At 53.6% G+C, this 27,533-nt stretch overlaps 1 protein-coding gene across 1 annotated transcript in view; it reads left to right on the top strand.

The window, feature by feature from the left end:
• WNT2B (Wnt family member 2B) overlaps window positions 1-27,010 on the top strand; it is a 46,087-nt gene extending 19,077 nt beyond the window's left edge. Inside the window, exons 2-5 of the mRNA XM_054027283.1 lie at window positions 5,853-6,073; window positions 13,879-14,156; window positions 17,202-17,466; window positions 25,952-27,010. Of these exons, the coding sequence (XP_053883258.1) occupies window positions 5,853-6,073; window positions 13,879-14,156; window positions 17,202-17,466; window positions 25,952-26,181 (994 nt within the window). The 3' untranslated portion in view covers window positions 26,182-27,010. The remainder of the gene's footprint in view (window positions 1-5,852; window positions 6,074-13,878; window positions 14,157-17,201; window positions 17,467-25,951) is intronic.
• Window positions 27,011-27,533: the final 523 nt, after the last annotated feature.

The following is a 27,533-nucleotide window of genomic DNA, read 5'->3' as shown; positions in this document are numbered from 1 at the left end:
ACTCCTTTAGCTGGCAGCAGTCAGGCTCTTATCCTCCATGCAACAAGCCACTAGAGGGGGACATGAGACTTTATGAGCATGTCAAACTACACGCATTCACTGGAGTCACAGACTTAACATTACACAAAGTATGTCTCTTATTTAGCAAAACTCATGGAAAAGAGCAACATCCCAAGTCTGCCTGCAAGTCTGGGTATAGCTGTGCTCTTTCCACTGTCCCTGGGGATAGAATAGACACTGGCAGGAATAACCATACTAAGATTTACCCTACTCTCCCCTCTCCCACCCCTCCCCTGAACACCATCTCACTGCCTGCCCCCCAGTCACTATAGAGCTATCCTTATGCCCATTTTGCAGACAGGCAATGTTTCTAAATTCCCCTTGCTCCCCCTGCCCAGCTCTCCACTGGCTCACCCTACTTCTCACCTGGCCTCCTACATGCCCTTCTCAACTCTCCCTTGCCACTATTCAGCAGCTAAAATAGCCTCCCTCCCCTGGCATCTGCTGCCTTCTGTGGCTTGTCACTGGCCCCCTGGCTCTTCCCATGGGGGCTAGGAACTGCTCAGCCTCACACCTGGCTGAGGGACCTCATCACCCCTGACATCAGCTCCCCCCATTGCCTCTGACACTGCTCCGGTCACTTGGACGACATCTCTCCTCCACACCCACTGGTCTTCCCTTCGCCATGTCTCCCTGCTCCCAGCCCCCTTGCTCCTCCTCACCTCCTTTCCCCATTCAAAGGGGCTCATGCCAGGACAGTCTGCCTGGGCCATCTCCACTTGCTGGGGCCATTCTACTTCCCTCCCTTTGCCTTCCATCCCCACCCCCAATTCCATGGCTGTCTAGAGGCAACTGCAAGTCGAGCTGGCTGACGGCTCATTGGGGGCCAAGGGGTCCATCAGAAACACAGATTTAGCGAAACACGGCAGGGAAAGGAGTCTGACTAAATTCTCATTTACAAACAGAACAGAGCATTTTGGTAAGATCAGTGTCCCATCTCCACCTTCTCAGACAGGAAGGCTTCAGTTTTCTGTTTCAAAATGACTTGGTTCCATTTTTTAATAATGGAGTTATGAGTGGAACAAACATTTTGATTTTTCTCAGCCCAAAACCAACCCCCCCACCCCCAGACACCCCAGCAATTGTTTTCTGGGAAATTTTGAAGAATTTCCATTCTGAAATGGACCAAACCCAAAAACTTCAAAGTCACAGAATTTCATATAGTGCCATTGGAGTACAGGGCTTGATTCTCCATTGCCCCGGCACCATGTGTAGTCACTGGCCCCTGGGCAAATTAGGTGCATCAAAAAACCCAACCAAACCCAACCTGTTCCTTGTGTAGCATTCACACAGGTGTAAATGACCATGAGGTGCAGGACAGCAAAGAATCAAGCCACTAATGCTAAAGAAAAATCAAACCATTGCCTTTCTTCCAGATTGCAGACAGCTGCAAATAGCTCTCGCACACAGCATGGAAAGGGAGCTCTGGGAGCCAGATATGCTGGCAAGGTGCATCATGGAAAAATGAAGGAATCAGTGACCCTACTCTGTTCTCTCATCCCACTTTCTCCTTCCAATAATATCTGCTGTGATCTGGCTATTTGGCAGCAGAGCTGAGGAGAGCAGAAATTAGCTCACAGCATGAGAAAGGGAGTGCCTGGTGTTTATCTTGTTCAGAGGATTCTACGTGACCAAAGCTTCCTGTGGGGATAAGTTAGTCAGTCGCCATTAGAAATAGGGCTTCCTGCTATGAAAGCATCTCCTTTGTCAGCTCACGGTGTCCTCTTTGTCAAGCCAGCAGCCCCCATTCACCTCTTGCTTACACCCGCTTCAACCTGCACCACTCTGGGGACATCAGCGGAGCCATTGCCAGCTTAGACTGGTGCGAGTGGGGAGAGACCGGGCCCTGGGGCGCTTTCCAGAGCCCTTCATGCTTTGGCCAAGTCCTCGGGCCTTGCTTAGTAATGCCTCCCTCTCCGGGCACCTCTTCCCAGGCCCCTGGAGACGGAGCATCTGTTCTCAGATTGCTGCACTCAACCCCCCGGTCTGCCTCTTGAGAATTCCAGCCCTGGCCACAGCCATGGTCACTGGTCCCGGAGAAGCTAAGATGGTGACTCCAGGTCTGACCTCTCCATCCTTCCTCATCTCTCTTGGGGACACATGTATTACTCCTCTCAGAGCGCCCAGCAACCCACACTGATCACATCATCCAACAGAGCAACCCCCCGCTGCAGCCCAGAAGCGGGAAGAACCTCTCAGTTCCAAGACAGCAGTTCAGCCCCTTAGCAGAACCCTCCCAGCCATCAGAGCAGCCCAGGGTCAAACAGCAATTCTCTTAGCCCATAGGCAGCAGCTCTCCCAACTGACCCCAGAGCCAAGCCAGGCTGAGCCAGACTCACCATCTTCCTCCTGCCCCATTTCCCTGCTTTGGGGAGGAGCCTCCGTTTCCTTCGATGTATGGGGGAACAAGGGGCTTAGGGAGCAGAGAGCTCTGCCCTGGCTTTGGGGAGCCAGCCAGCCCTGCCGTATGCAGCTGCACAGCCATGCGATGGCTTCTTGCCACTGGGCTCTGGCCCATGCCAGCAGCACACAGAAAATCTTTAAGCCATAAAGGTCTATCAGCAGCAACAGGCCAGCCTGCAGATGGGCACCTGAGCAGAGCACACACCACTCAGCTCTGAGTTTCCAGCAGCGCCCTCTCCTGCTGAGTAAAGGTGGTGGTGGGGGGGACCCACTTCCTCTATGTGCCCCTGCTCTTGGTGAAACACTCCCAGAGCAGGCTGAACTGAACCCAGCATGCACCCCCATGCAGCCATGACACCCCATCCTCCCTTTAGAGCAAAGCACAAGGGGCGGTTACTGGCCTCCATCCCCTGGTAGCTATCACTGGATGAGCTGCTGTTGGCTCTCACGGATCCCCCCACCTCCCCGGCCCTGCTGCTGCCCGATGAAAGGTTGATGAGCAGGCTTGCGAGAATCATGTGCCTCGGCCAACACAGCCCTGGCTTGCAAAGCCATGGGGAGCCAAGTGTATTATCCACAGCTCCAGCCCGAGATGACCTTGTGCTTCTGCCAGCATTTAAACAAAATATTTTAAAAAGGTGGTGGTGGGAGGGGAAGCCTTTCCTCCCTCTGTAGTCACAGGGCTTTCTTGGGGCTGCCAGCTATCTCTGAGACGGATATAGAGCACAGCCAGAGACAGTGAAATATTGCCCACCTTTATTGCTTTTATTATGAAAGGGAGGGTCTTATTTCCAGTCTAGGGGCTTGAAAAAAAAACCTGACTCTCACCCCAAGCTCTCCTCTTCCAGCCAGCAATTAAGCTCAGTGGTATGTGACAAAGCCCATTCCCGAGCACAAAGGCTCCATTGCTTTCTGGCTGGGGTAAGCAAGGGACCTAGGCAGGGCTTTTGGATGGATTTGGAAAATGCTACACCCAACTCAGTTATCGGTGTTGCTTTGGAAGTCTAGTTCTGATGGGGGAGTTGAGCAGACCGGTACAGGGCACACCATGCCTAAGGCATGTTTGCCGCTACAAACAAGCCTGGGATGCCAGTGGATGGAAAACAGCAGCAGTAAGGGTTTAAAAACCTAAGTGTTTTGGAAGGGATAAACACACCCCTGCTTTGGGACGGGAGTCAGCCTCTAGCTAATTGAGGGGCGAGGGGAAGAGACATTCCCCAGGGGCAGGTTATCCCATCACTGCTAGTGCAGAATTCTTTCCCCTTCCTCTGAGGCAGCTTGTTCTGACCCCAGCAGAGGAGACTGGTCTAGATGGACCGGAGTCTGAGCAGGCAAAGCAATTTTAATGCTTTTTTTGGGTCCTTACCCACTGATCTTGATCTATTGATGGGCAGTAGGGGGCTGGGCTGCCCTGCTGATTTCTGGAATGTGCTTCCATAGGCAGGAAAAAAGGGGGAGAGACTGCTAGTAAATATTGAGGGCAGGTCCCTCCAGCCCCTTAATGTGTCACAAAAAGACTAGGGCAAAAATTGGGGATCTCTAGAGCCCAGGGTTGCTGTTACCCCCAAAATACACTGCAGGGCTTCTAACCCTATTCCACGTGGCCAGCCGAGACCTCTGAATGCGGTTTGCTCTGATGTCACTGCCTCCCAGCCCACTGCTGCTGTGCCACAGGTCTGTTTCATCCAGCTGTTGCTTCCGGTCAGCCCCGTGGGTCACGATCTCTGGGGCAGGGACGGTCACCTTTCTAGCTTGTCTGTACTGCACCTAGCACCAGAGGGCCTGTTCCTCGATTAGGCTCCCAAGGGGCTGCAGAGTGGAAATGAACTAATGGTAATCATCAAGTCCTGGCCATGCTGGTTCGTGCATTCGCCCCACTGCTCTGAGCTGGAAAGAGCTTTTTGATCAAACCCTGCTGCTGCCAGCAGAGCTGGATTCATGCGGCAGGAGGGACAGGCAGGGCTAGAGGGTTTTGCATATCAGCCTGTTGCCTCAGCTGCCACCGCAGTAACTTATCCCCTGAGCTGAAAGTTCACCAGGCTTTAGCAGACAAATGTCACTTTTGAAAGCGACTGCCTCCCTCGCGCACCTGATTGCAGCATCTCAGAAGGGGAACCTGCTCCACGGGTTTCTTTGCTTCCTACAGCAATAATTCAGGCCGAGCACACAGCTCCCCTCCTCCCATTCTGGGCTTGGTGCAGCTCAGGGTTATTTTGTTAGACACACAGTCCCTGATGGCTCAGTACTGCAACATCTCCTACACCCTGCCAGTCTGGTTTAATCACAGCACTGGGAATTGGATTCAAATCCGAGCAGAGCGCTCCAGGTCTCCCCGTGAAGTACAATGAGCAGAGCACTGCCTCCCAAGGAGGAGGGTCTGCTTGCCAGCAACACGCACAGATCCTTGTAGGCGATTTTCCCCATCCTGGCATCAGACAGCGGGGCTAAGCTCACGCCATTGGAAATAAAGATTGAATCCCTTCTGCGCCGAGTGCACCACTCTTAAAGGGCAAACATTAATAGCAGCCAGGTAGGAAGAGTGGCAAGTGTGCAGCAGAGATGTGAAATTGGGGGGAAATCACCACCTTTGTGCTCCCACCCACACCTTGCTGCAGAAGCATATTCCACCCACCCTCCCTGTCATGATTACTTTGTGCCATCCTGCTCATGGGGAAAACCAGGGTTAGCCCCCAGCCAATGTTCTCCCAAAGCAGTCATAAGTCAAGCGACTAGATCAGCTTCACCAGTAGGAGGCAACACAGTCCCTCCCAGAATGGCTTCTGGCATGCAGGGAGGAGAGGAAGGATGGGGAGGCTGAAGCAGCAGGTTGCCTGCCCAGTGGCGTAATCCAAGACTCAGCAGAAGAGGGAGAGGAATGGGGCACACCAGGCTTACCATGGTGTGAGCAAGATCATACAGAGTGATTTATTTATTTATTTATTTTATTAATGGAGATATCCCATCTCCTAGAACTGGAAGGGACCTTGAAAGGTCATCGAGTCCAGCCCCCTGCCTTCACTAGCAGGACCAAGTACTGATTTTGCCCCAGATCCCTAAGTGGCCCCCTCAAGGATTGAACTCACAACCCTGGGTTTAGCAGGCCAATGCTCAAACCACTGAGCTATCCCTCCCCATTGCAAGGAGACCTGACTGCCAGTCCTGCCCCAACCCTTTGCCAGTAGATCCCTCCCCCAGGGCCAGAGCTAAAGCAAGAGTCCAGATTCCTGGTTTTTAGCACCAGGCCTCATTCCCCTCCCAAAGCTTAGAATAGAACCCAGGAGTCCTGACTCCCAGTCCCCCCTGCTCTACCCCACTGGACCCCAGTCCCTGAACACAATCAAGTGCCTGCACTGTGCTGATTTTTCACAGTATATTTTCTCTTTCTACAGGTACATCGGGGCACTGGGGGCAAGGGTGATCTGCGATAACATCCCTGGATTAGTCAACAAGCAACGGCAACTCTGCCAAAGGTACCCTGATATCATGCAGTCCGTCGGGGAGGGGGCCAAAGAGTGGATCCGGGAATGCCAACATCAGTTCCGGCATCACCGCTGGAACTGCAGCACGCTGGATAGAGACCACACGGTCTTCGGGAGAGTCATGCTACGCAGTAAGTTCGGTCAGTTTTGCCTTTCCCACCCAGCCCAGGGTAACTGATCGCTCAACTCCAACCTGGATGCATTTGTCTAAGGGAGGGGAATTTGGAGAGCAGATTGAAAAATGCCAGTTATTTTTTGTAGGAAATTTTGAAGAACTCTTTTAAATAGATGTTTCCCCTCTACAATTTCTCTGGGGTTTTGGACCAAAATATGAAACTGAACAGTTTTCAAATGTTTTCCACGAAAAACCAGATTGGGTTTTTCCACCAAAACTGAATTTTGATGGAAAGACTGACTAGCTCTACTCTGCATACAGTGGCAGGGAGAAACCTGGGCATAGCCCTAAATACAGGAAGAGGGCGGACAATTTCTGTCTGACAGAGGAAAGGAGTATTTGCAGAGAAGATTATTAACTAGGATCTATAAAGCCCTTGTGTAATGCACTGGAAGGAAAAGAAAATCTAGTCCCTCCCTCTAGATTTAGGAGGAGCTCTGCATTTAAGTTCTTTCATATCTGAGTCACCGAGTATCTGAAGGCGAGGCTGGAAGTTGAGAACCCACAGGGAGGGGAAAGGTTTGCTAGAGGATCTGACATTGATGTTCCTAGCCATTTGACCATTGGGTTCCTCCCCATCCAAAGGGGGGGTGTAATCCTAGAGAGGCCACAGGCAGGCAGGCTGCACAGCGCTGCTGCATGGCACATTGGGGAACAAGCAATGATGCAGAAACCCAGGAAGCCAAGGGCCCGACTGGCATTTCCACCACAGTCCATTCATAGCAGGTACAGAGAGGCTGGGTCACTTTGGACACACCTTTGCAGTTACTGTGTTTCAGAGCTGATCTCCAGCATAAGTCAGAGCAGCCTCAGGGCAGCTCTAATTTAGACGCAGCTCCCTATGGCCCAAAGGGACCAGTCCAGCAGCTAAGAATCACCAAATGCAGAAAAACCCTCTTTTCACCAGCCACAGCCCTGATGCCCCATAAACTCAGGGCATTAATGGGGAAAGGGCTATATAGCCACTGGTCAGCCCTGTGCCATCCAGAGAATCCCCCTGTGCCCATGGGTGTGTCCCAGTGGCCAGATCTGCTGGCTTCACAGCCCGTTTCTTGTACCAGAGTGATGTAATGGGACCACCGTAGCACACTGGTGGCTCAGGCATAACAGACAGGGAAGAGGTGAAAGGGTGGCTGACAAAGGAAAGTGTTACTTTGCAAGCACATAGGGGGATCCCAAAGTTCTGCTTTCACTGAGGATCCCTGGCTCCTTCCCTCACAACTTAACCTCATTGAAAGTCAAGGCACCCTGTGCCAGGGGGTGTGTCATCCCCTGTCTGACAGTCTCAAGCCCCTTCCCTCCCAGACTCACCCCTGCAGCCTGTGGCCCCACCTCACTTGCACAGAACTCTGAGCACCCCAGAACCCTGGAGTTTGTCCTGCTGGACACCACCGCCGGGCTCATCTTCCTAGCCCTGCTCCAGCCACTGACACTGCCAGACCTGATGTGAACTCAGCAAGCTTCTGCCCGTCAGCAGGAAGACAGATGCCCAAATGCCCTTGGTCGGCTGACTTGATGGGAGCTGTGGTTCACACCCATCCAGGGGACAGTTGTGTCTCTAACCATGCTGTGCTAGGTTTCAGTAGCAGCCAGGGCAGGATTCTTCCCATGTACCCAGGAAGAAATCCCCAGCAGTGCACCCGCCGCCCTGGGAAGGAGGATGGCTTTGTGCTTGAGGCATTGCACCAGGATTCAGGGCAGCTGGGTTCATTCTGGCTCTACCATCAACTCCCGGGGGGACCATGGCATTGGCACCAGATTCCGTGTGCTCAGCCTCCAAAGGGACACTTATGGCCAAACAGTCAAAAGAGCCCAGCACCCGACATGCCACGCTTGGTGTTCCAGCAGGCACCTCCAGGGCAGTGTGGTAGGGATTGTACCTCATGGAGCAACGCCCAGCTGAAGAGTGGTTCCAACAAGGTGAAGGTATATTAACCCCCTTCTGGAGTCTGGCAGACACACCCTGTGTCCAGTGCTACTGAGACAGCTATCTGTCCCCCCTCCCCACACCCCTGGGGGTACATTACACTCACACTCCCAGACCTCAGCTATACCCAGAGGCTAAAGTCCCCCCAAAAAGCAGAGCCCCAGGGCCTTCCCAGACAATATCCTCCCCCGCAGCCCCACAGTCAGCCGTGCACAGTGCAGCCAGCCCCTGATTCCCTTGCCCCCTCTATCCATCAGCTAGGTGCTCTGGTAACACCGGCAGCTCCTATTGTGCCCACACTCAAGAATCACTTAGGAACCTCTTTTCCCTTGTTTCTCCATGGCTAGGCTGTCATGTGTGGTAGGCTGGGTTACTTCCTTCGAAGCGGGACTGTTCTCTAAGCTAATCAAGCGGTAACAGGAGCCTATCGCTGCTCTGGGACAGGAGTGGGTGGGGGAAGGAGACACCTCTGAAGAACAGGCTTGTGTGTAAACAGTAATAGGATATATAAATATTTGGAGAGCAGGGCTGGCCAGGAGTCAGCTGCTCACATGGGAACTTGCTGTCTCCCTACGCGACAGGGAAGCCAAGACGGAGAGCACTTAGATCCCAGGACAACCACAGCTTTGGGTTCCAGAGGAGTGGGCCATAGGCCTGGCACTGAAGTGACACCTCCCCCCGATATAGGGACAAGGGGGGGGACAAAGGGTGCATTGTACCATAAATCAGAAGGTAATAGCCATGGGTGCAGCAGGGGGACTGAATCCTTCTCTGAAGCCTACAGCATTAGCGGCTGAACTGGACAGACCATTATCTCACAGCACTAAAGCAGCCTAGTGCGGGCATTGCTCTGCTCTAGAGAGTGAGCCAGGGAGGAAGGTTACTGGCTACACAGACCATCCATCTGACCTAGTGCTTCTGGTCTCCACGCCCTGGCTGCAGGTAGCACCGCCAACTCTGAGCTTTCACAAATCAGACTCTGGTCCCCAAATATCATGAGATTACTTTAAAAACCAGGGGATTCAAAATAGCGAGTGCTGAGGTCTGTTTGCCACCTGGGTTGTGAGCCTATAGGGGCCAGGTTTTCAGGCTAGTCTCTGCTACCAGGCACACTAGAACCTTCCCTCTAAAAAAACAAATCAGATTCTCACATAGTACCATGACTCCAGGAGTCAGGGCTTTAAGAAAAAACACCAAATCCCATGAGATGTGATGAAGTTACAAGAGTTAGGAACACCATGAGCTCAAACAGTGGGCAACAATTTGCATCCTGCATGCCACAGAGACTATGCCGCACTGATCAGATCCTGTAGCTCCTACCTCCATGGAAATGACAATAACCAAGGTTAGAGTCTCCACATTGCCCTCCAGCCCCCATTAGCAGTTCAAGTCCAGGGGACCCCAAAAGGCTCATTTCTTTTAGGGTAAGAGTTCCCAGCCTGTTGGATACACTTTGCACCAGAAAGATGCAGGCATCTCCTGGGAGCAGGAGGAAGTGTTTGCTAGGCAGAAGGGCAGGTTGGCACTCAGTCTGAGTAGAAGGAAGAGTAAGGAGGGAGAGGGGTGTGGCTCAGTGGAGCCACAAAACTGCCCAACAGAGCAACAAGACCCAGCTCAGAAAAGTTTGAGCAAACAATACCAAGACTTACTTTAAATAAAGGCCACTAACAGCAATGACTACCTTTAATAATGTCAATCAAGCAGAGCCAGGCTCCTCTAGGTGACTCTTCCTCCAACAGCCATAAAGAGCTGGCTTGCAGTTGCCAGTTTTATAGAGGGCTTCCTCACCCAGAACCCTTTGCAGGGAAGGGAAGTCCCGCCCCTGTTTCTCTGGGTGATTGACACCCCATCCAGCCAATCACCTCTCTTTTCCTCACTCCTGGTTCTGCAAAATTTTCACCCCTTCACAAGGGGTTCTGACACCCAATGTTCTCTGAATGGAGTGTTTTTAGTTCATGTGTGATCAATTGTGAATGAGGCTGGAACCAGAATGATCTAGCAACAAGATAGATGATCCTGTCCTTTCCCACCCTGCCTGCCTACCTGCCCTCCTCCCCCCCCAATACACTGGGTCACATTCAGCCACAGGGCCTGGAGGCCAAGATCAGCTGGGAAGGTGCTTTCCTTCACCCCAGGTGCTTTCCTTCACCTCATCTGGAGAGTGTCTGAGCACCCCTGGGTAAGAGGCAGAGGCACTGGCACCCTCACTGCACATCAGGGACTGGCTAGGAGGAAGGAGCTAGCTAGATGGAGAAAGATCCCAGTGCGGGTTACTGGAGGGAAGCTGTCTGGGTGGGAGGAGACAAAGGGGCTGCAGCCTGCAGGAGAGATGGGTCTGGGGAACTGCCCCAGCCCCTGACTGAGGCACACTTGCTGCTGGGTCAGCGCCTTCCTGTCCCTGCAGAGCCAAGGGCAGAGGCAGGGGTTAAACCTGTTGGAGTTATGGGCCCCCCACAATCAGATGCAACCAATGGCTTTAGGCTCCTGCTCCCCGAATATGACAGAGGCCAGAGACCTCTGGCCTTCATCCCCGCCCACCCAGACGTTCAGACTGCAAAGCCTGTGACACCTGGAACTCCCTACGCTGAGTCCAGGGGCATCCCCCATAGCCCCAGTGCCTCCCCTGGGGCCTGGCACACGACAGCCTGGTGGGTAGAGGAGTCGCCCACCCTCTGGGATGTCCCACCTCTACCCCTGAGCCAGCAAACAGTGAGCAGCAGTTCCTGCCCTGGCAGCCCCGGGGCCCCCCCAGGCTGCGTAAGCAGAGACAGCAAGTGTGCAGGAGCAGGGAGCCTACGTGGTGGCTGGAGCTGTATGTGTGACACTGGGCTGGGCACACACCCTGCCGTGCCAGGTCACCGTGCACGGGGCATTCACCCTTTCCCGGGCACCTCTGATCGCCGTCCGCAGAGCAGGCGTCCTGTCTAGGACGCCAGTCCTCTTCCTGCCTGCTACACAACGCCAGCGGCTGGTGCTGGGGTGTGGACTGCTCGCTGCTGGCCAGCAAGGGGTTCAGAAGGCCTGTGGCCCGTCGGGTAGGGCTGGATGGACAACTCTGATGTAGAGGCCCTGGGCAGCCCGGAGCTTTGGTTCATAGGTTGAGAGCAGAGAGATTGTGACCCTGTGTCCCCGAGCCCCCATGCACCCAGGTTTGTTGGGAGAGCCAGCGAGGATGGAGAGCCGACAGGAGAGCTCCCGGCTTTGGTACCTGTCCCCCAGCCCTGGCCAGGTACCCAGAGAACTCTGTTCTTTGAGGATGTGTTTGACAGGGTCCCTCCTCAGTGAACCGCTGCATGGTTTTGATTTGCAGCTGCTTTTACAACTTATAAAACCAGCTGTGAACTCAAACCAGAACCATAAAATATCAGTTGGCGTCCTGTGCTGCTTGGGGCATCCTGCAGCCTGCCCATTCGCAGCTCCGGCAGGCTGGGATTGTAAGCGCTTCCCAGCACCGGAGGGGGAGATCAAAAGCTGGCTGCTGTCACTGCCTGAGAGGGAAGGGCTCCTCTGCTCTGGCTGCAGCCATGGGAGGAGAGGGAATGGCGGGGCAGATTGAGGTGTGAGGAGCTGGGAACTCAGCTAGAGACTTGAATATATGTACAGCCAATGTCCTGCAGAACACCACGCTCTCCAGCCAGGGCAGGTACCCCAGGCATGCCTGCAGAATTACCCCGAAAGGCACGACAGTTGGTGTCTTTTCTAGCTAAACCTCAATCTTCCATCCCATGTTGCCATGATACACCCCCCACCTTCCATCAGCTCCGCTCTCTGGCCTTTGTCCCTTCCCAGTAGGGCCCAGCCCTTGTGCTTTCAGTCTGCCGCCTCCAGGGCAGTTCCCCTCTCAGCACCCTAACGCCCTTGGGTCTCTCCTCCATCACGCTGGCCATGGCATCCCTCTCGGGTGCTGGACTGTGCCCCCAGGTTTAACTTCGAGCTCATGCTTCCCAAGCTCGGCTGTGAGGCGAGGGATCTGCCGCCAGGAGGAGAGCTCTGTGCAGGGACCTGCTGGAACTTGGCTCTGCTTTGTTCTTCCATGGGACTCCTATCTGCCGACAGGCCGCCCCCTTTATCTCCCTGTTCCTTCCAGGGGCCTTAGACTCTCACCTCACCAGATGGCAGCTCTAGTTCAAGCACATTCCGAACAGGACCTCAAGCTCTATGTTCATCAGAGCCGCCCACCACTCATTGTCATCCCCGGGAGCTCCCTCTCTCAGAGCCCTGTTACACTGCTCCTGTGGTGCTCAGGGTCTCTGGGGAACTGTCCAGCAAAGGAGCTCTGAACAGGCTGGTGTGAGGGCTGAGTACTGACCAGCAAGGCTTCTGGATAGCCCCCGGGGGGGCATCTCCCGTCTCCTCCAACTCCTCCAGCAGAGGAAAAAGTAAGCTCCATTACGCTTAGCAATGCTGACCACCGCCCGCCCAAAGCCCACCGCGCAGCACCGCTGCATTGCTTTCCGGACGAGCCACCCCGTTAACAGCCTGCCCTTTGGGCCCACGTCCCCTGGTTGCTTTTTAACGTGGTTACAAAATGAACGGGGGGCAGAATGATCCGCTGGAGTTCTTCAGTCAGGCCGCAGGAGGGTCTTGGGGCCTGCAGAGCACAGTGGCCTGTGGTTCAGCTATCCCAGCACATTAGCCCACACCCAGAGTCCTTCGGAGGGGTAACGCACGGTGGTTATTTGTTTTTCAGTAGCTGCTACAGGGCCCAGTAAGATAGTGGGGGGCCTTTGTGCCAAGCGCTAAAAGACAGGCCCTGTCCCACAAGGCTTTCAGGAAGCATGACACGAGACAACAGGTGACTCCCACAAATAAAAAGGGTGGCGGGGGCCCAGGTAAACTGTCCTAATTACCAAGCCGCCAAGATCCCAGCCAGGCAGGGGGTGGGCTGGCATGTGATGGGCAGGCATCCCAGCACAGCGAGCAGTGAGGGGGCTATAGGGTTGCCAACTCTCCAGGATTGTCCTGGAAACTCCAGGAATTAAAGATGAATCTTTAATTAACAATTATGTCATGTGATGAAACCTCCAGGAATACATCCAACCTAAATTGGGAACCCTAGGGGGCTACCCTGGTGGCTGTGCAGCTGTTTGTCGGGACCATGGGCGGAAGCATTACGGCACTTGAGGGAGACATGGAGGTTGGGCGATAAAGGGCGCCAGTTCCTCCCTCCCAGTGCAGTCGTCACCCCCTCGTTGGCAACTACCGGGCTCTGCATGGCCCCGGCCCCCGGCTCATGCCATGCATTGCTCTTGCTGGGCAGTGTGATGGGGGACGAAGCGCAAGCACTGCTAGCCAGCCCCCCGGGTGAGGTGCCCCACTCACGCTGTTTGGGCTCGCAAGCCAGCCGTGACCCTAGCAGTCCAAAGCCGGGCTAGTGCCAGGTCAGCTCCAGGCCCTAGTGCCCGAGCATGGCCGTGAGGCAGACAGGGCAGGCGTGAGTAGTGCCAGCCAGGCTGCCTCGTGCGGTGGGAAGATGGAGGCCAAGCAGTGCCCACCTGGCTGTGGGATGAGCAGACGGGCGGAGCTGGGAGGAACTGGTGGCCCCCAGCTCTGTGAATCTGTTTAGCCGAGTTCTGTTGAGGCCCTGCCTTTTCCCAGCCGGAGTCCCCGGCCTGTGGCCTTGGCCGCTTTGATGCCCGTGGGCTCAGTGCATGGAGCAGGGGGGCAGAATGAGGAGGCAGGTGCTGCGGGGCCCTGTTGGAGGGGCCTTGGGGCAGCCAGGCACAGCCATGCTTTATACCTGGGGATGTCTCTGAGGTTTCCTGCTCTCATGGGGCTGCCTATGCCCGGGCCCAGTGCACACCCTCAGGCCTGTCCCTCACTACCCCCGGCAGGCAGCAGAGAGGCAGCCTTCGTCTACGCCATCTCCTCGGCCGGGGTCGTCTACGCCATCACCAGGGCCTGCAGCCAAGGGGAGCTGAAAGCCTGCAGCTGCGACCCCCTGAAGCGCGGCCGCTCCAAGGACGAGCGAGGGGAGTTTGACTGGGGCGGCTGCAGCGACAACATCCACTACGGGATCAAGTTCGCCAAGGCTTTTGTGGACGCCAAGGAGAAGAAGGTGAAGGACGCCCGGGCGCTGATGAACCTGCACAACAACCGCTGCGGAAGGACGGTGAGTACCAGGGTCCAGGCCCGGGCCAGCACCAGAGCCCGGCGACCGCAGCCGGCGCAGGCCACCACCCTGGCCCAGTCCACCACCCTGGGCCAGTTTGCAGCCTGACTTCCTACCCTGCAGGGCCCCTCTGCACCCAGCCTGGTGCCCAGTAGCCAGGTTGTTGCCAAGCTGTGGGCACAGCTGTTCACACCCCCCTTGGGCCGAGCACCTAGGGACAGCATGGGGCACAGGAACTGAGCAGCCGCTGTGCCAGGCCCCTTGCTGCAGCCCCAGTCGGCCACTGGAGCCTGGCAGGAAAGCAGCTTTCCTCCCCAGCCGGGTGCCCCGGGGTGAGATAGCTGCCGGCTGAGAGTTAGAGGCACTAACTCTCCAGTGGGGGGGACCCCGATCCAGCCCACACCCTCCCCCACCAGCAGGAATGCCCTCGCCTGCCTGGACTTCCCGCCCTGGCAGTTTGCAGCACAGCAGTGCTAGTTTGTGGGGGAAAGGTAAGGGGGCTGGGAACAGCACATCCAGCTTCCAGGGCACAACAGAGCCCCTGTATTTGGGGTGATTCCCCATTTAACTGGGACTCTCTCAGAGGCAACCAGACTGGGGGTGCCCTCCTCACCCCCCCTTGCTGAGCTGTTTGCTTCCAAGCTCTTCTCTGCAGCAAAGAGCCCAGGCTCCTGCACGAGCAGCTAGTGCCGGGTCCCTGCAGACTCCGGGGAGCAGATGGACCCTGTGGGCCACCAGGGCCTGCAGCCCTCCCTGCAGTCCCACTGGCCTCAGGGAAGGCAGAGCCCCATGTGACATTCCCCAGGGTATAATCTGGACGGCTGAATAGCTGTGTCTCCTATCACACTGCTTTACTGGGGAGCAGCCCCTCCTGGCCAGTTCACACACAGCCTCCAGCATGTCCCTTGCTCCCAACTGCACACTACTGAGTGCTACTAGCTGGCCACTCATGAATGCCACAGCAGAAGACCACCGGCAGATTCCTGGTCCCAGCCTTGTCCCCCAGAAATGTGCGTCTTGTCCTGCTCAGCACACGGCTGAACAATGCAAGCTCATAGAAAGTCCGTCATTTCATCAGTGGAACATGATATGCACCAACCTTGTGATCCCAAATGGAGTTTCCTACACACTTTAATCCAAACACACTGGTTAAGATTAAACAATAAAATAAGTTTATTAACTACAGAAAGATAGATTTCAGAGTAGCAGCCGTGTTAGTCTGTATCCGCAGAAAGAACAGGAGTACGTGTGGCACCTTAGAGACTAACAAATTTATTAGAGCATAAGCTTTCGTGGGCTACAGCCCACTTCATCAGATGCATGTAGTGGAAAATACAGTAGGAAGATATATATATACACAGAGAACATGAAACAATGGGTATTACCATACACACTATAAGGAGAGTGATCAGTTAAGGTTAGCTATTATCAGCAGGAGAGAAAAAGAACTGTTTGTAGTGGTAATGAAAATGGCCCATTTCCAGCAATTGACAAGGAGATGTGAGGAACTGTGTGTGTGGGGGGGGGGGGGGGGGGAATAAGCATGGGGAAATAGATTGTAAGTGATTACAAGCGATGATGCATCAAAGTCAGGATTGGTTACAAAAGAAATAAGAGTAAAACGCCCGCTAATGCCTAACTTCACAAGCTAAGTGAACTGAAAAGCAAAAGGTTTTGTCTTGCCATACACTTACAGCAGTCTATACTTGCTGAAAACTGCTCTCCCAGTTCAATGATGCTTTCCTTGTCTTTCGAGCATTGCAGCTGCAGTGAGCAGTGATGGGGGAGAAAGAGGTGATTTGAGGCCACTGTCTCTCATTCTTACACCACTCTCCCCTCTGAGGATTACCCCCAGCTGGGTGCAGGTGACACGTAGCGTCTTGTGGATGTGAGCATTGAGCAGTCCCTGTGCTGAAATGTAGATTTCTCTTTCACATCTTCCCATTGCTGGAGAATGGTCGCTTAACTAAGTGATAACCCAGGTGACTGTGTTGATACGTGTCTGGGTGTGCTAGTGTCTCTGAAGAACTGGTTTAGGTCTGCCTGTCTAACTTTGGAACATGTTACAGCAATGTTATACAGCAGAAACTTGTAACTTTACATGCACGGTTGATGCACACATTTTACCAGGATGATAATGTTCAGCAGATTACAATGTTTCAAATGATAGCTCACCAGGCAGCCTTTGTACAACATTTATCCTAGTCTTGTAAAAGTGGTGAACATCCGTCACACCCCATTAGCACTGAAGTCGGGCCTGTGTCTGTGTCCCCTTCTGGACAGAGCTAACCCCTGACCTGTCCCTAGCCATGAGCTCAGTTTTATAAATGGCCTGATGCTGAAAGCTCCCTTCTCTCAATCAGTCTTATCGCTCCTCCCACCTCCATTCCAGGATAAACGGCCACAGGGCAAGACAACTAGCAGTAGCACAAACCTGCTTTAAACTGAAGCTTTGTCTACACTGGCAAGCGAACGACAAAAGAGGTTAAAAAAAACCTCACACCCGAAAGTCAAAAGTTTTGCCGACGACAAGCGCCGCTGCGAACACACTAACACCGCTTGTGGGGGGTGGAAGTTTTTTGTCAGCACAAACAGCCGCTACGCTGTGCACCTTTTAGCGGCATGGCTGTAGTGACACAGCTGTGTCGCTGAACACTGCATTGTGTAGACATAGCCTGAGATGTGTCCTGTGCATAAATCATGCCTGTGGCCTTTTGGTGTCAGAGCTGTTGCAAGGGGAGAGAGGTTTGTGGCATGGCAGAGGCCTTCTGCCTTCAATCCCTGCTGCTCGGCGGCTCCCTGGGGTGATCAGGGGGCTTCACGAAAGCCAGTCTTGCGTAATTTTCCAAAGCCTCCCTTTGGCTCTTCTGAGAAGAAGGCTCACAGAACTCCCTGCCTCTTCCCATTAGCTATCACCATCCCACGTGGGCATGAAACAGCGAGCAACTCCAGGAGGCTGAGTGTCCATAGCTGGGATCTGACCGACGTGAGTGCAACGGGCTGGCTCGGCCCTACCTTTTCCTCATGGCTTCTTTTCTCTTATAGGCTGTCAAGCGATTCCTGAAGCTGGAGTGTAAATGCCATGGAGTCAGCGGCTCCTGCACCCTAAGGACTTGTTGGTTGGCAATGTCAGATTTTCGGAAAACTGGGGATTACCTTAGGAAGAAATACAATGGGGCCATCCAGGTGACAATGAACCAGGATGGCACCGGCTTCACCGTGGCCAACAAGAACTTCAGGAAACCCACCAAAACAGACCTGGTGTACTTTGAGAACTCTCCTGATTACTGTGTGATGGACAAGTCGGCAGGTAAGAACCTGCCCCAACAGCTGTCTGCATGGCCGGTGCGGCGGGCAATCTAGCAAAACATCTCCCACCCCCTTGCCAGGCCTGCAGCCTCCCACTAACCCACAGGAGGACTCCCACAACCCATATTAAAGAGCAACCCACCCCTTGGACTCAGCCCAATTGTCGAATTTAGGCAGTGCAGGCCTATCTCACCTGGTTAGCACTTAGAGAGACCAGGTGGGTGAGGTGTTGTCTTTTATTGGACCAACTTCTGTTCTGAGACAAACTTTTGAGCACAGAGAGCTCTTCTTTAGCTCAGAACTGTCTCCCCAGCAGAAGTTGGTCCAATAAAAGATATGACCTCCCCCACCTTGTCTCTCTAATATCCTGGGACTGACACGCCTACAGCCGCACTGCAGTTACTGCTTGGCATTTAGCTTGCACGTGTAGAGGGCTGCCTAGCAGAGAGTGAGGTTTGAACGCCTGCGGCTGGGGCCGGGGCTGCACCAGCAAGGCAGAATGTAGGGTAGCCTCCAGCATACGCTGTGCGTTCTCTGCTGTTCCATTGCTTTGTGGGACATGTCTAGGTTTCAGAGCCATATTTATTCCCTTCTCTCCGCCCTCAAAAGGCCCCACAAAACAGCCCCTGAGGAGGTTTACTGTGGAATTTCTCATGACAAGAAAAAAATTAAAATAAAAAGCCCAACAGCATCTTCCCAACCATTGTGATTGTGAAAGTGCAACTAGCAGACCGCTACCACTTGGGCAGTCTGAGCAGCAAGGGATTATGGGAGCTGCAGTAGGCAACAGGAAGGACATGAAGGGGGCTGGCTCTGTGCTGCATGCCTGGGAAATCAGAGGTGACTCAGTCGGATGTGAATCCTGTAGCCATCCAAGCGCACAAACGTCCAGGTGTGAAAAAATGGTGAGTGGCAGTTGTCAGGCTGCTGCTGGGAAGGAGTCAGAAGAACCCCCCGCCGGCAGCCCAGCTCTGGGAACACCCCAGCCATTTGCAAGCCTGCTTGTTGCTGTGCGTCACTCGGGGCTGGTGGCTACTTCTCCTCTGGGGCTTTCAGACGAATATACTAATCAGCTCGGAGTCCCAACAGCCAGAGGGGGAGCCAACCCACTGGAGTTCGCCTTACTGGCCTCAGGAAACTCCTGTCAAACGTCCCAGTGCCTTTCCCCAAGTTCTGCCACCCTCCCACCACTGGGGCCCTTCACAGCACAGGGCCCAGCTCTAAGCAGCATGGGTTTGATCTGGTTACACTCTGACCCCATATGCTCAAACGGTAGGAAAGAAGGTGCATTGAGGGCCCAGGAATATCAGGGAATCATCCCCCAGTATTACCAGGCAGCCGCTGCCGCCCACACCTGCCCTCCAAGTTATCAGCATGTTCCCTGGGCAGCAGCCAGCACTAGAAGTGAGCAAGGGGCAGAAATTCTGCTGGGATAGAGATTTGCATTGCACCGGTTTCTCCAGTATTTCACCTGCCCCAGTTCTGGGTGTATGTGATTGGAGACTCCTCTCTAAACCCTAGGCCTTTCTTGGACACACTGCTCCACAGGGCCGGCTCCAGGCACCAGCTTGTCAAGCAGGTGCTTGGGGCGGCCACTCCGGAGAGGGGCGGCACGTCCAGCTATTCGGCGGCAATTCGGCGGACGGTCCCTCACTCCGGCTCGGAGCGAAGGACCTCCCGCCGAATTGCCGCTGCAGATCGCGATCGCGGATTTTTTTTTTTTTTTTTTTTTTTGGCTGCTTGGGGCGGCAAAAACCCTGGAGCCAGCCCTGCTGCTCCAGCACGCAGCCATGCAGGGTGTGCACGAGCTGTTACTGCAGGCTTTTGAGTCACTGTAGCTACACTGCATGGGCTTGGGGCGACGTGCAGAGAAGTCCAAGTGGCTGTTATTCAGCTTTTGCAGAGAAAGCACCGGTCTTCTGTGTGACGGTTCTGGCCACCAGGTCAAACAGCCCTGCATTGCCATCGATTTCCCTGGCAACAGGCACAGCTCCCTGGACCCAGCAGTGCAGCCGCGGTACCCAGGCAATCTGTGAGGGAGGAAAATAGCAATGAACAAACGGTTTCTACACTTAAACAAGCCACTCGCCCCACATTTATTCTATGCATCAGCAGCACAGAGGTATTTCTACCTTCTAGTAGTCCCACCCGTCCCCTTCCACCTCAGCCACCCCATCATACACATACGCAGACCCATGGCTGGTCTCTGCCCCAGGTGGAGGGAGCCTAGCCGTACCTGCCACCGTGTTGCAATCAAGCCAGCAGAGGGCACGTACACCAGCGGCAAACTGGATGAACTGACAGGGCAGAAGTAGCTCACGACCAGTTCGTTGCTGCCTTTGGCACCAGGCAACCCCATGGAGCAGCATGGTGGTTTCAGTAAATACCATGCACCCTCCTCCTGATCAAAGATGTGCTCCAAACAATCAACCAAACACACAATAAACCAACCACAAACTTTGTCGCCCTTGTGCAGGGGCGGCTCTATGTATTTTGCCGCCCCAAGCACGGCAGGCATGCCTGCGGGAGGTCCACCGGTCCTGCAGCTTCGGTATCCCCGCCGCCGAATTACCGCCGAAGCCGCGGGACCGGCGGGCCTCCCGCAGGCATGCCACCGAAGGCTCCCTGACTGCCGCCCCCCCACGGCTTGCCGCCCCAGGCATGTGCTTGGGGCGCTGGTGCCTGGAGCCGCCCCTGCCCTTTTGTAACCTTCAGAGCCAGCCATGGCCACTTCAGACATGCCTGTACAGTTAAACTCACAAAGAGGAACAAAAGACTCATCTAGCCAGGCCCAGGGCATATTCAGACCTGACTTACTCACTCACTCACTCTCACACACACACACACTTCAGACTGATTAATATTAAAAAACTTAAATTTTGTTGAACAATTTTTTTCACCATTTGGGGGTTTCTGAGCAGTTGGTCTGAATTTTTAATTTGTGAAAAAATTCTAAAAAACAGCAAAAGAATTCAAAAGCGTTTCACAACTACTCGTTTTCCAACTAGTTCTAATAAGCACTAACAACATAGCAAATTAAAACCAAATAGCCGCATGGTTTATTAATCACGCCACTGGAATTCCATTGCGATTGCAGCCATGCACTGCAGGGCCCTGCGGCTGGACTCGGCGGGTGCATCTACACGGCAGCTGGGAGCGAGACTCCCGGCCCCGGATGACAGACACACACAAGCACTCGAGCTAGCTTGCTAAAAATAGCAGTGTGGACGTTATGGCCCAGGCTGGAGCTCAGGCTCTCCAGCCCGCCCTCATCCCTAGGTGTCAGAGTCCCAGCTCCAGGCCGAGCCGCGGCTGTCTACACAGCTGTCTTTACAGTGCTAGCCCAAGTCTGTGGAGTTGGGGCAGGAGGCTCGCTGCCACAGGCTCCAAAATGCTGTGCAGACAATCTGCCAAGCTGGGCTGCAAGGCTCACCCCCAGCTACAGCGTAGACATGCCCTGACGTCCTGGCCAGGCCGTGAACTGTGAAGTCAGTCAGAAAACAGACTCAAATGAGTCGAATTTTCAGTCTTGCTTTTTTGGGAGGGTTTGTTTAAAATGTGTCCCAAAAATTGAGTACTAAACCCACACACGGCACTAGTGTAACACCAACAGACGCCAGTTGTTGTCGGGCGGGACTGAACCTGGGACCCCTGGAGCTTAGTGCATGAACCTCTATCGCATGAGCTAAAAGCCAATTGGCTGTTACTATACAGCAGAGTCATTTTATCTCTGTCTTGGTGCCTCTGGATGGGACAGAACACCCCACCCAGGTGTGTGGGTTACACGATCACCTTCCAGCAGAGCCTCACAAAGCACCTTGCACTGTACAAACAGCAACCTGCATAGCAGGAAGTGACGAGAGCTGGTCAGGAAAGAATTCCCTCTTCTCCCCCAGAGGGAGAGGGGTTTTGATAAAAAAATGAAAACCCCAATTCTAACACATTTTCACTTTAACACCCAAAAGTTTGTTTTTTTCCCCCCAATGAAAACATGAACATTTGTCAAAAATAAGTTTTAAATGAAAAACTAACCATTCTTTTTGACAAAATTTCAACCCCCTCTAGTAAGTATTACCCTGTGTTACTGAAGGGGGAATGGAAGCAGAGAAGTGAAGTAACTTCACCTAGAACTTGCTCAAGGTCTCGCAGTGAATCAGAGGACAGAACTGGAAACCCAGGAGTCATCTCAGTTCTTCGCTCTCATGCTGCATCCACCACTAGAATCATAGACTTTAAGGTCAGAAGGGACCATCGTGATCATCTAGTCTGACCTCCTGCACATTGCAGGCCACAGCACCTCGCCCACTCCTGAAATATCCCCTAACCTCTGGCTGAGTTACTGAAGTCCTCAAATCATGGTTTAAAGATTTCAAGTTACAGAGAATTCACCATTTACACTAGCTTAAATCGCAAGTTTAAACCAGTCCTATCTAAACTCTGTCTCCATTTCAGCTGCTGGGAGTCAGCCTGTCTGACTGACCCTTACACTGGTGTTAATCCAGAGTAACCCCATTCATTTGCACCAGGGCACAGCTGAGCAGAATCTTCCAAAGTGAGCTTCAGTCACTCAGAGTCTCCCTTACCTACCTGAACCATTGCAGAGAGCAATGAACAAACTTTACATGGGGTTTTCAGAGCAGCAGCAGGCTACAGTCTTTTTTTTTTTTTTTTTTTCTTTTTTGCACGACCAAAGAAGCCTGGACCTCCAGGCGGTGTGGGGTAAGAGCAGCCGTGCCAGTTCGCTGGCAGCTGCACCGGCTCTGCAAAGGCCGTTAGCCCTGCAGAGGGCCTCACAACTGGAGGGAGACATTTCCACTTCTAAATAGGGATTGGCCAGGGCCACTTAACTGGACACTCAAGAGCTGTCTGCCAATGCCTTGGTACAGGTCCCAGGTCCAGTAGCTTCCTGCTGTGTATAAACCTTTGCTTCTAGTACTTGGCCTCTCCAGCCGTCATACAGGATAATTAAACCACAAGTGAAGGGAATTTGACACACGCTAGTGGGGAGAGCTCTCTGCATACCTGCCTCAAGGGAGGGCTGGCTGTGTGTTCCATCCAGCTCAGAGTAACTCACCCCAGGGGAGACAGGGCCAGGCACAGGGAGAGAGCAAACCCAGGGAATGCAGAGCCAAACTGCGAAGACGAGAGGGAGGTGGGGTGGGGGATATCCATGGCCTGTACCTGGCCTAGAGAACGGATTAGTGCACGGACAGAGGGTGGGGTGGGGAAGGAAGATCAGCAAAGCTGAGGGGATGTTTAATAGGAGAGTTTCAGCCATTTTAGGAGGTTGCTTCCAAATCTCCACCTCTCACACACTAGGAGCTGCCGAGAGGGTCTGGCTAATGGGCCAGTGCAGCTGGAAGGCTCTGGGCTAAGAAAGGCAGCTTGGAAATCACCCCGAGCATGCAGCGCTTTCCAAAGGAGCAGCAGAGAGCACGAACAGGGCCGGCCCTGGTTGTGCATACAGAGCGCACAGATAGAAGTGCAAGGACGGTCCCCAGGGCAGCAAGAGGGGCTAAGGTAGCAGTGACAGAAATGATTCAAGAATTGGGGAGTAGCTCGGAGGAGAAAGTCACATCCAGCCCCCCTGAAGGGGCCCAGCCAGAGGGTCCCCTCCGTGGGGCGGCACCATGCCCAGCCTGCTGTCTCAGGAGCGGCGGCCTGGAAAGCGTGTGCCGGTCCCGGCGCAGGGCCACGGGAGCCTGTGCGCGTGGGCTGTTCATCAGATTCCACCCTCTGTAGCCTCTTCCTCCCTAGGGACCCAAAGAGCATTAAACACATGAACCCCTGCAGCACCCGCGGGCCTGGTCCTTTCCCGCTGTACTGGTGGGGAGGCAGCAGCAGAATGAGTGCCGTGGCAGAGCTGAGAACCCAGGAGTCCTCTAAACCCTGGGCCTGCTATTTTATATGCCTCTCCCCGCAGACTCTGTCTGCTCCTCCCTCACACCAGCTGGCAAGGCACACAGGCAGAAGGATTCCAGAATAGACAAGTCTGCGTTACCGCCTTTGCTGGATACTAGAAATCACCGAGCACGAGTTAGAAAAAACGGTTACTCACCTTCTCGTAACTGTTGTTCTTCGAGATGTGTTGTTCATGTCCATTCCAAGCAGGTGTGTGCGCGCCGCGTGCTGGCGTGCACACGGCGCGCACAGACCTGCTTGGAATGGACATGAACAATCACTCGAAGAAGAACCGCTCTGCTACCACCACTCTCCCGGTGCTACCTGCTTCCCTAGGCCTGGCATGAGCAGTACAGAGTCCCCGAAGCCAGCCGGCTGAGTCTGGCCTGTCGTGCTGTGAAGCCAGGGTTGCCCAGAGGGGCGGGGAAGTGGGTCAATTTGCCCCAGGCCCTGGGCCCCACAGGGGCCCCCACAAGAATATAGTATTCTATAGTATTGCAACTTTTTTTTATGGAAGGGGCTCCTGAAATTGCTTTGCCCCGAGCCCCGTGAATCCTCTGGGCAGCCCTGTGTGATGCTGATGAGCAGCGCAGACACTGATGCTAGGATGGGCACAGCCTGCAGCTCCAGAGGGGATTCAGCAGTGCCCAATGTTCAAACTCCTGGCGAGCATTCACTGCTGAAACCAGGAGCACGGGGCTGGTGTAGATACACACTTCCATCAGGTTAACACGAGCTCCTGCCAGGGCAGAAGTGGCTTCAACCATTCTGGCTTGAGCTGGTTTAGGCAAAAGCAAGATCAGCCATTTCTAAACCGGTTCACGTGTCAGACAGAGGTGAAAGGGGGCCAGTTTGTGTCTAGACAACCCCTGAACTGGATCCAAGGGAGAGGCCAGAAGAAGAAAGAATTTACTCAGTGCATTGCCCCAATTCCCCAGAAACCAAAGGCCTGTCTGAATAAGGCGTGATCAGCAAGGCTGAAGGTCCCTGTCCCTCACCAGCTCGGTCCCTCAGCTATGGCTAGACGGCTCAGAGTGGCTGCTAGAGACCAAACTGGGGCCTCTTTCCCCTCAGAGACCTGACCTCAGCCAGGGCAGGTCTGAACTCATCTGATACTAGACAGAAGATGTGACCTCAGGGCCCAGATCCCCCCACATCCTCCAACAGAAACCCCGCAGGAGAGGAAAGGCTCTCCATTGACACGGGCACTTGCACACAACACTGCCCCCAAAATGAGAATGCGAGGTGTTTGTGCTAGGAAAAGTAGAGCCCAAGAATTTCAGGAACCGTACAGACCTAGGGAAGAGCATTCAGGTGCGGTTTGGGGCCTGAGCAACCCCTCGGCTCTCCCTGTGTTGTTTAAAGCATGCATTATTGGGTATTTCCCTGCTGCTGTTTAGGGGACTTAGCTGATACCATTTATGTCCGTGCATGCAGAGGGCCTCATCTATGGGAACCAATTCCCCATTTCCCTGCGCCTGGTGCAGTCATTTACACCAGTGGCGAGTGAGTGGGGAATGTTACCGTGCCAATGTGGCAGTGGTTCCCACCCACGTTGCACTGGTCTAATCATCAGCCTGAGGTGCAGGGCCACGGGGAATTGGGCCCCAATGACTCCTGAGCATTAGCCAGTAGATGCCACGCTTGTGCTTTTGCTTATGGGGCTATCACGGGATCAGGGACTTCAAGGCAGGTCACTTTGTATGACCAGGCTCCACCATGTGGGCCAGCGCTCAGAGCAGCTCGGGGCAAAGCGTCTCTATTTCTGAACCCATCTGCCCTGTGAGTTCTGAGCCACAGGACACAAATGAAACCTGGTTCAAGGATGTGGCCTGGTTGAAAATGTATACAGAAAATTGTGCTCTGCATTTCATAGAAAGACCTGGGGCTGTTGTGTAAGGATTCACGTCCTCTCTGGGCGAGGGAGCTGAATGCTAAGGCAGAAAGACAATTGGTCCATAGATCTATAAACATACTGCTGTTGACCCACAAGGCACAGTACGGTCCCTGCACCCAAGAACCTACCATGTAAAAATAGTAAATTAGGAGTTCATGCACTGCTAAAACAGCATGTGTTTAAACTCAGTCTCTCCAACTTATATTGCAGTAGGGCCTAGTGGCCCCCCAATCCTGACCTGGTCCCATCATGTGAGGTGCTGTACAGACAGAGAACAAAACAAGCAGGCTCTGGCCCAAAGACCTTAAAGTCTAGATGGACAGTAGTTGGTTTCAGAGAGCCCCTGATAGCAATGCCTGGAAAATCACCCCAAAAACTATACAAGGGGAACGAGATAAGTTCCCGGAGGATAGGTCCATCAATGGCTATTAGCCAGGATGGGCAGGGATGGTGTCCCTACCCTTTGTTTGCCAGAAGCTGGGAATGGGTGACAGGGGATGGATCACTTGATGATGACCTGTTCTGTTCATTCCCTCTGTGGCATTGGCCACTGTTGGAAGACAGGATACTGGGCTAGATGGACCTTGGGTCTGACCCAGTAGGGCCGTTCTTATGTCACAATGGTGCGTTTTCGTTCACAGCGAGATTGAGCGGGACAGTGTAATGAACCCTTGCTTCCTTCCTACAGGTTCCCTGGGGACGGCGGGTCGTGTGTGCAATAAACTGTCCCGTGGGACCGACGGCTGCGAGGTCATGTGCTGTGGCCGGGGCTATGACACCACCCGCGTCACGCGTATCACCAAGTGCGAGTGCAAGTTCCACTGGTGCTGCGCTGTGCGCTGCAAGGAGTGCGAGGACACTGTTGACGTGCACACGTGTAAAGCACCGAAGCGGGCCGAGTGGTTAGACCAAACCTGAGGAGACAGGAACCAGAGAGGGAAAAAACAAACTCACGCACGACCCGTGCCCCATGGGCCATGGCATTCCGGGAGCTGTAGTTCAGCTGCATGGCTTTTATTTAATGAATTCTGCAAAGCACTAACGACAGGACTACATTTCCCAGGAGATACCGTGGACCTTTCCAACTGCTCAGCAAGTCTATCCCCTTCCCTCGAAGGAGTCTGCAATCATTGCTTAAACTGTGAAGCGTCTTCTGCCCATTGTCGTCTTGCAAAAGGTCAGCGCAGCTGCTTACGAACGTGAGACCGATCGTCGGAATGTGAGTGACTGATCCCTGCGTGTCCCTAAAGAATTTTCTTGCTATAAATTAAATTTCACCAGGAAAACAAAAAAAAAAACACCCCAAAACAACCGTCACCAACCTAGAGCAAACTATGAAATCCTTGCAGAAAGCTCTCTCTCTTTGCTTTGTTTTTAGCGAGGCCCAAGGAAGGATGTTGCAAAGCCCTAAGGAAGCGCGATGGTCTCAAACAGACCCAGCACGTTAATGCACGGCTGCACTAGAGACAGGAGCTGACAAGAGCAACTCTTTGTAAGTGGACTTTTCTTCCACTCCTCAATGAAGAGGACAGGCAGAGTTGCAAATTGTCACCCAAAATCTGATTAACTACTAAAGGGGGGAAAAAGTCCAGAGAGAGAGAAAGAGAGCAAAGAGTCTGTGAAGAGACTGGTAGGTTTTAAAGTAAACTTATATAACAGTGGCTCTTTGTAAAACTCATTTGTATGTTGTGTATACGGCTTTATTATTTTAAGATAAAATTCATTATAAACCTATATCAGAAACCAACGCTCTTTGCTTTGTGCATTACTACACGTGTGACTGGGAGCGAGAGCTTCTCTTCACAGTCTCCAATACAGAAGCCGACCTGCTTCCCCACTCTGTTTAAAGCCTGTAGGCTGGCAGATGGTGCAGTCTTCCAGTGAGATTTCCACCACAACCCCCTGAAATGATCATTCTTGGCTTTCCGTGAAGCTCGTCAGCATGCCAGACATGTCCCACCAGAACAGAACAATAGTTCAGGTAGAGCGTCCTGTCTCTACCGCTGGCTGCCTTATAGGCAGGCAGTTCTCTGTGAAAGCCGCCTGATTGCACAGTGCTAGACTAAGTACTAGGTTAGCCTCCAGATCTTTGCTGAGTGGCTGAAACTTTATTATTGACCGAAATTCAAGTTGATAGAAAAAAATACTTGTTACCACCCCCCACACACACCACCCCTTGCCCCCCACCACTGCAAGCCCTAAATTAGGCCTGGTCTACACACAGAAATTGCACCAACTACCTACGTTTCTGAATGAGTAGAGTTCAAGCC

Source organism: Malaclemys terrapin, chromosome 4 (assembly GCF_027887155.1).
Source record: "Malaclemys terrapin pileata isolate rMalTer1 chromosome 4, rMalTer1.hap1, whole genome shotgun sequence".
Classification (NCBI taxonomy): Eukaryota; Metazoa; Chordata; order Testudines; family Emydidae; genus Malaclemys; species Malaclemys terrapin.
This window is presented reverse-complemented; position numbering and strand designations above follow the sequence as displayed.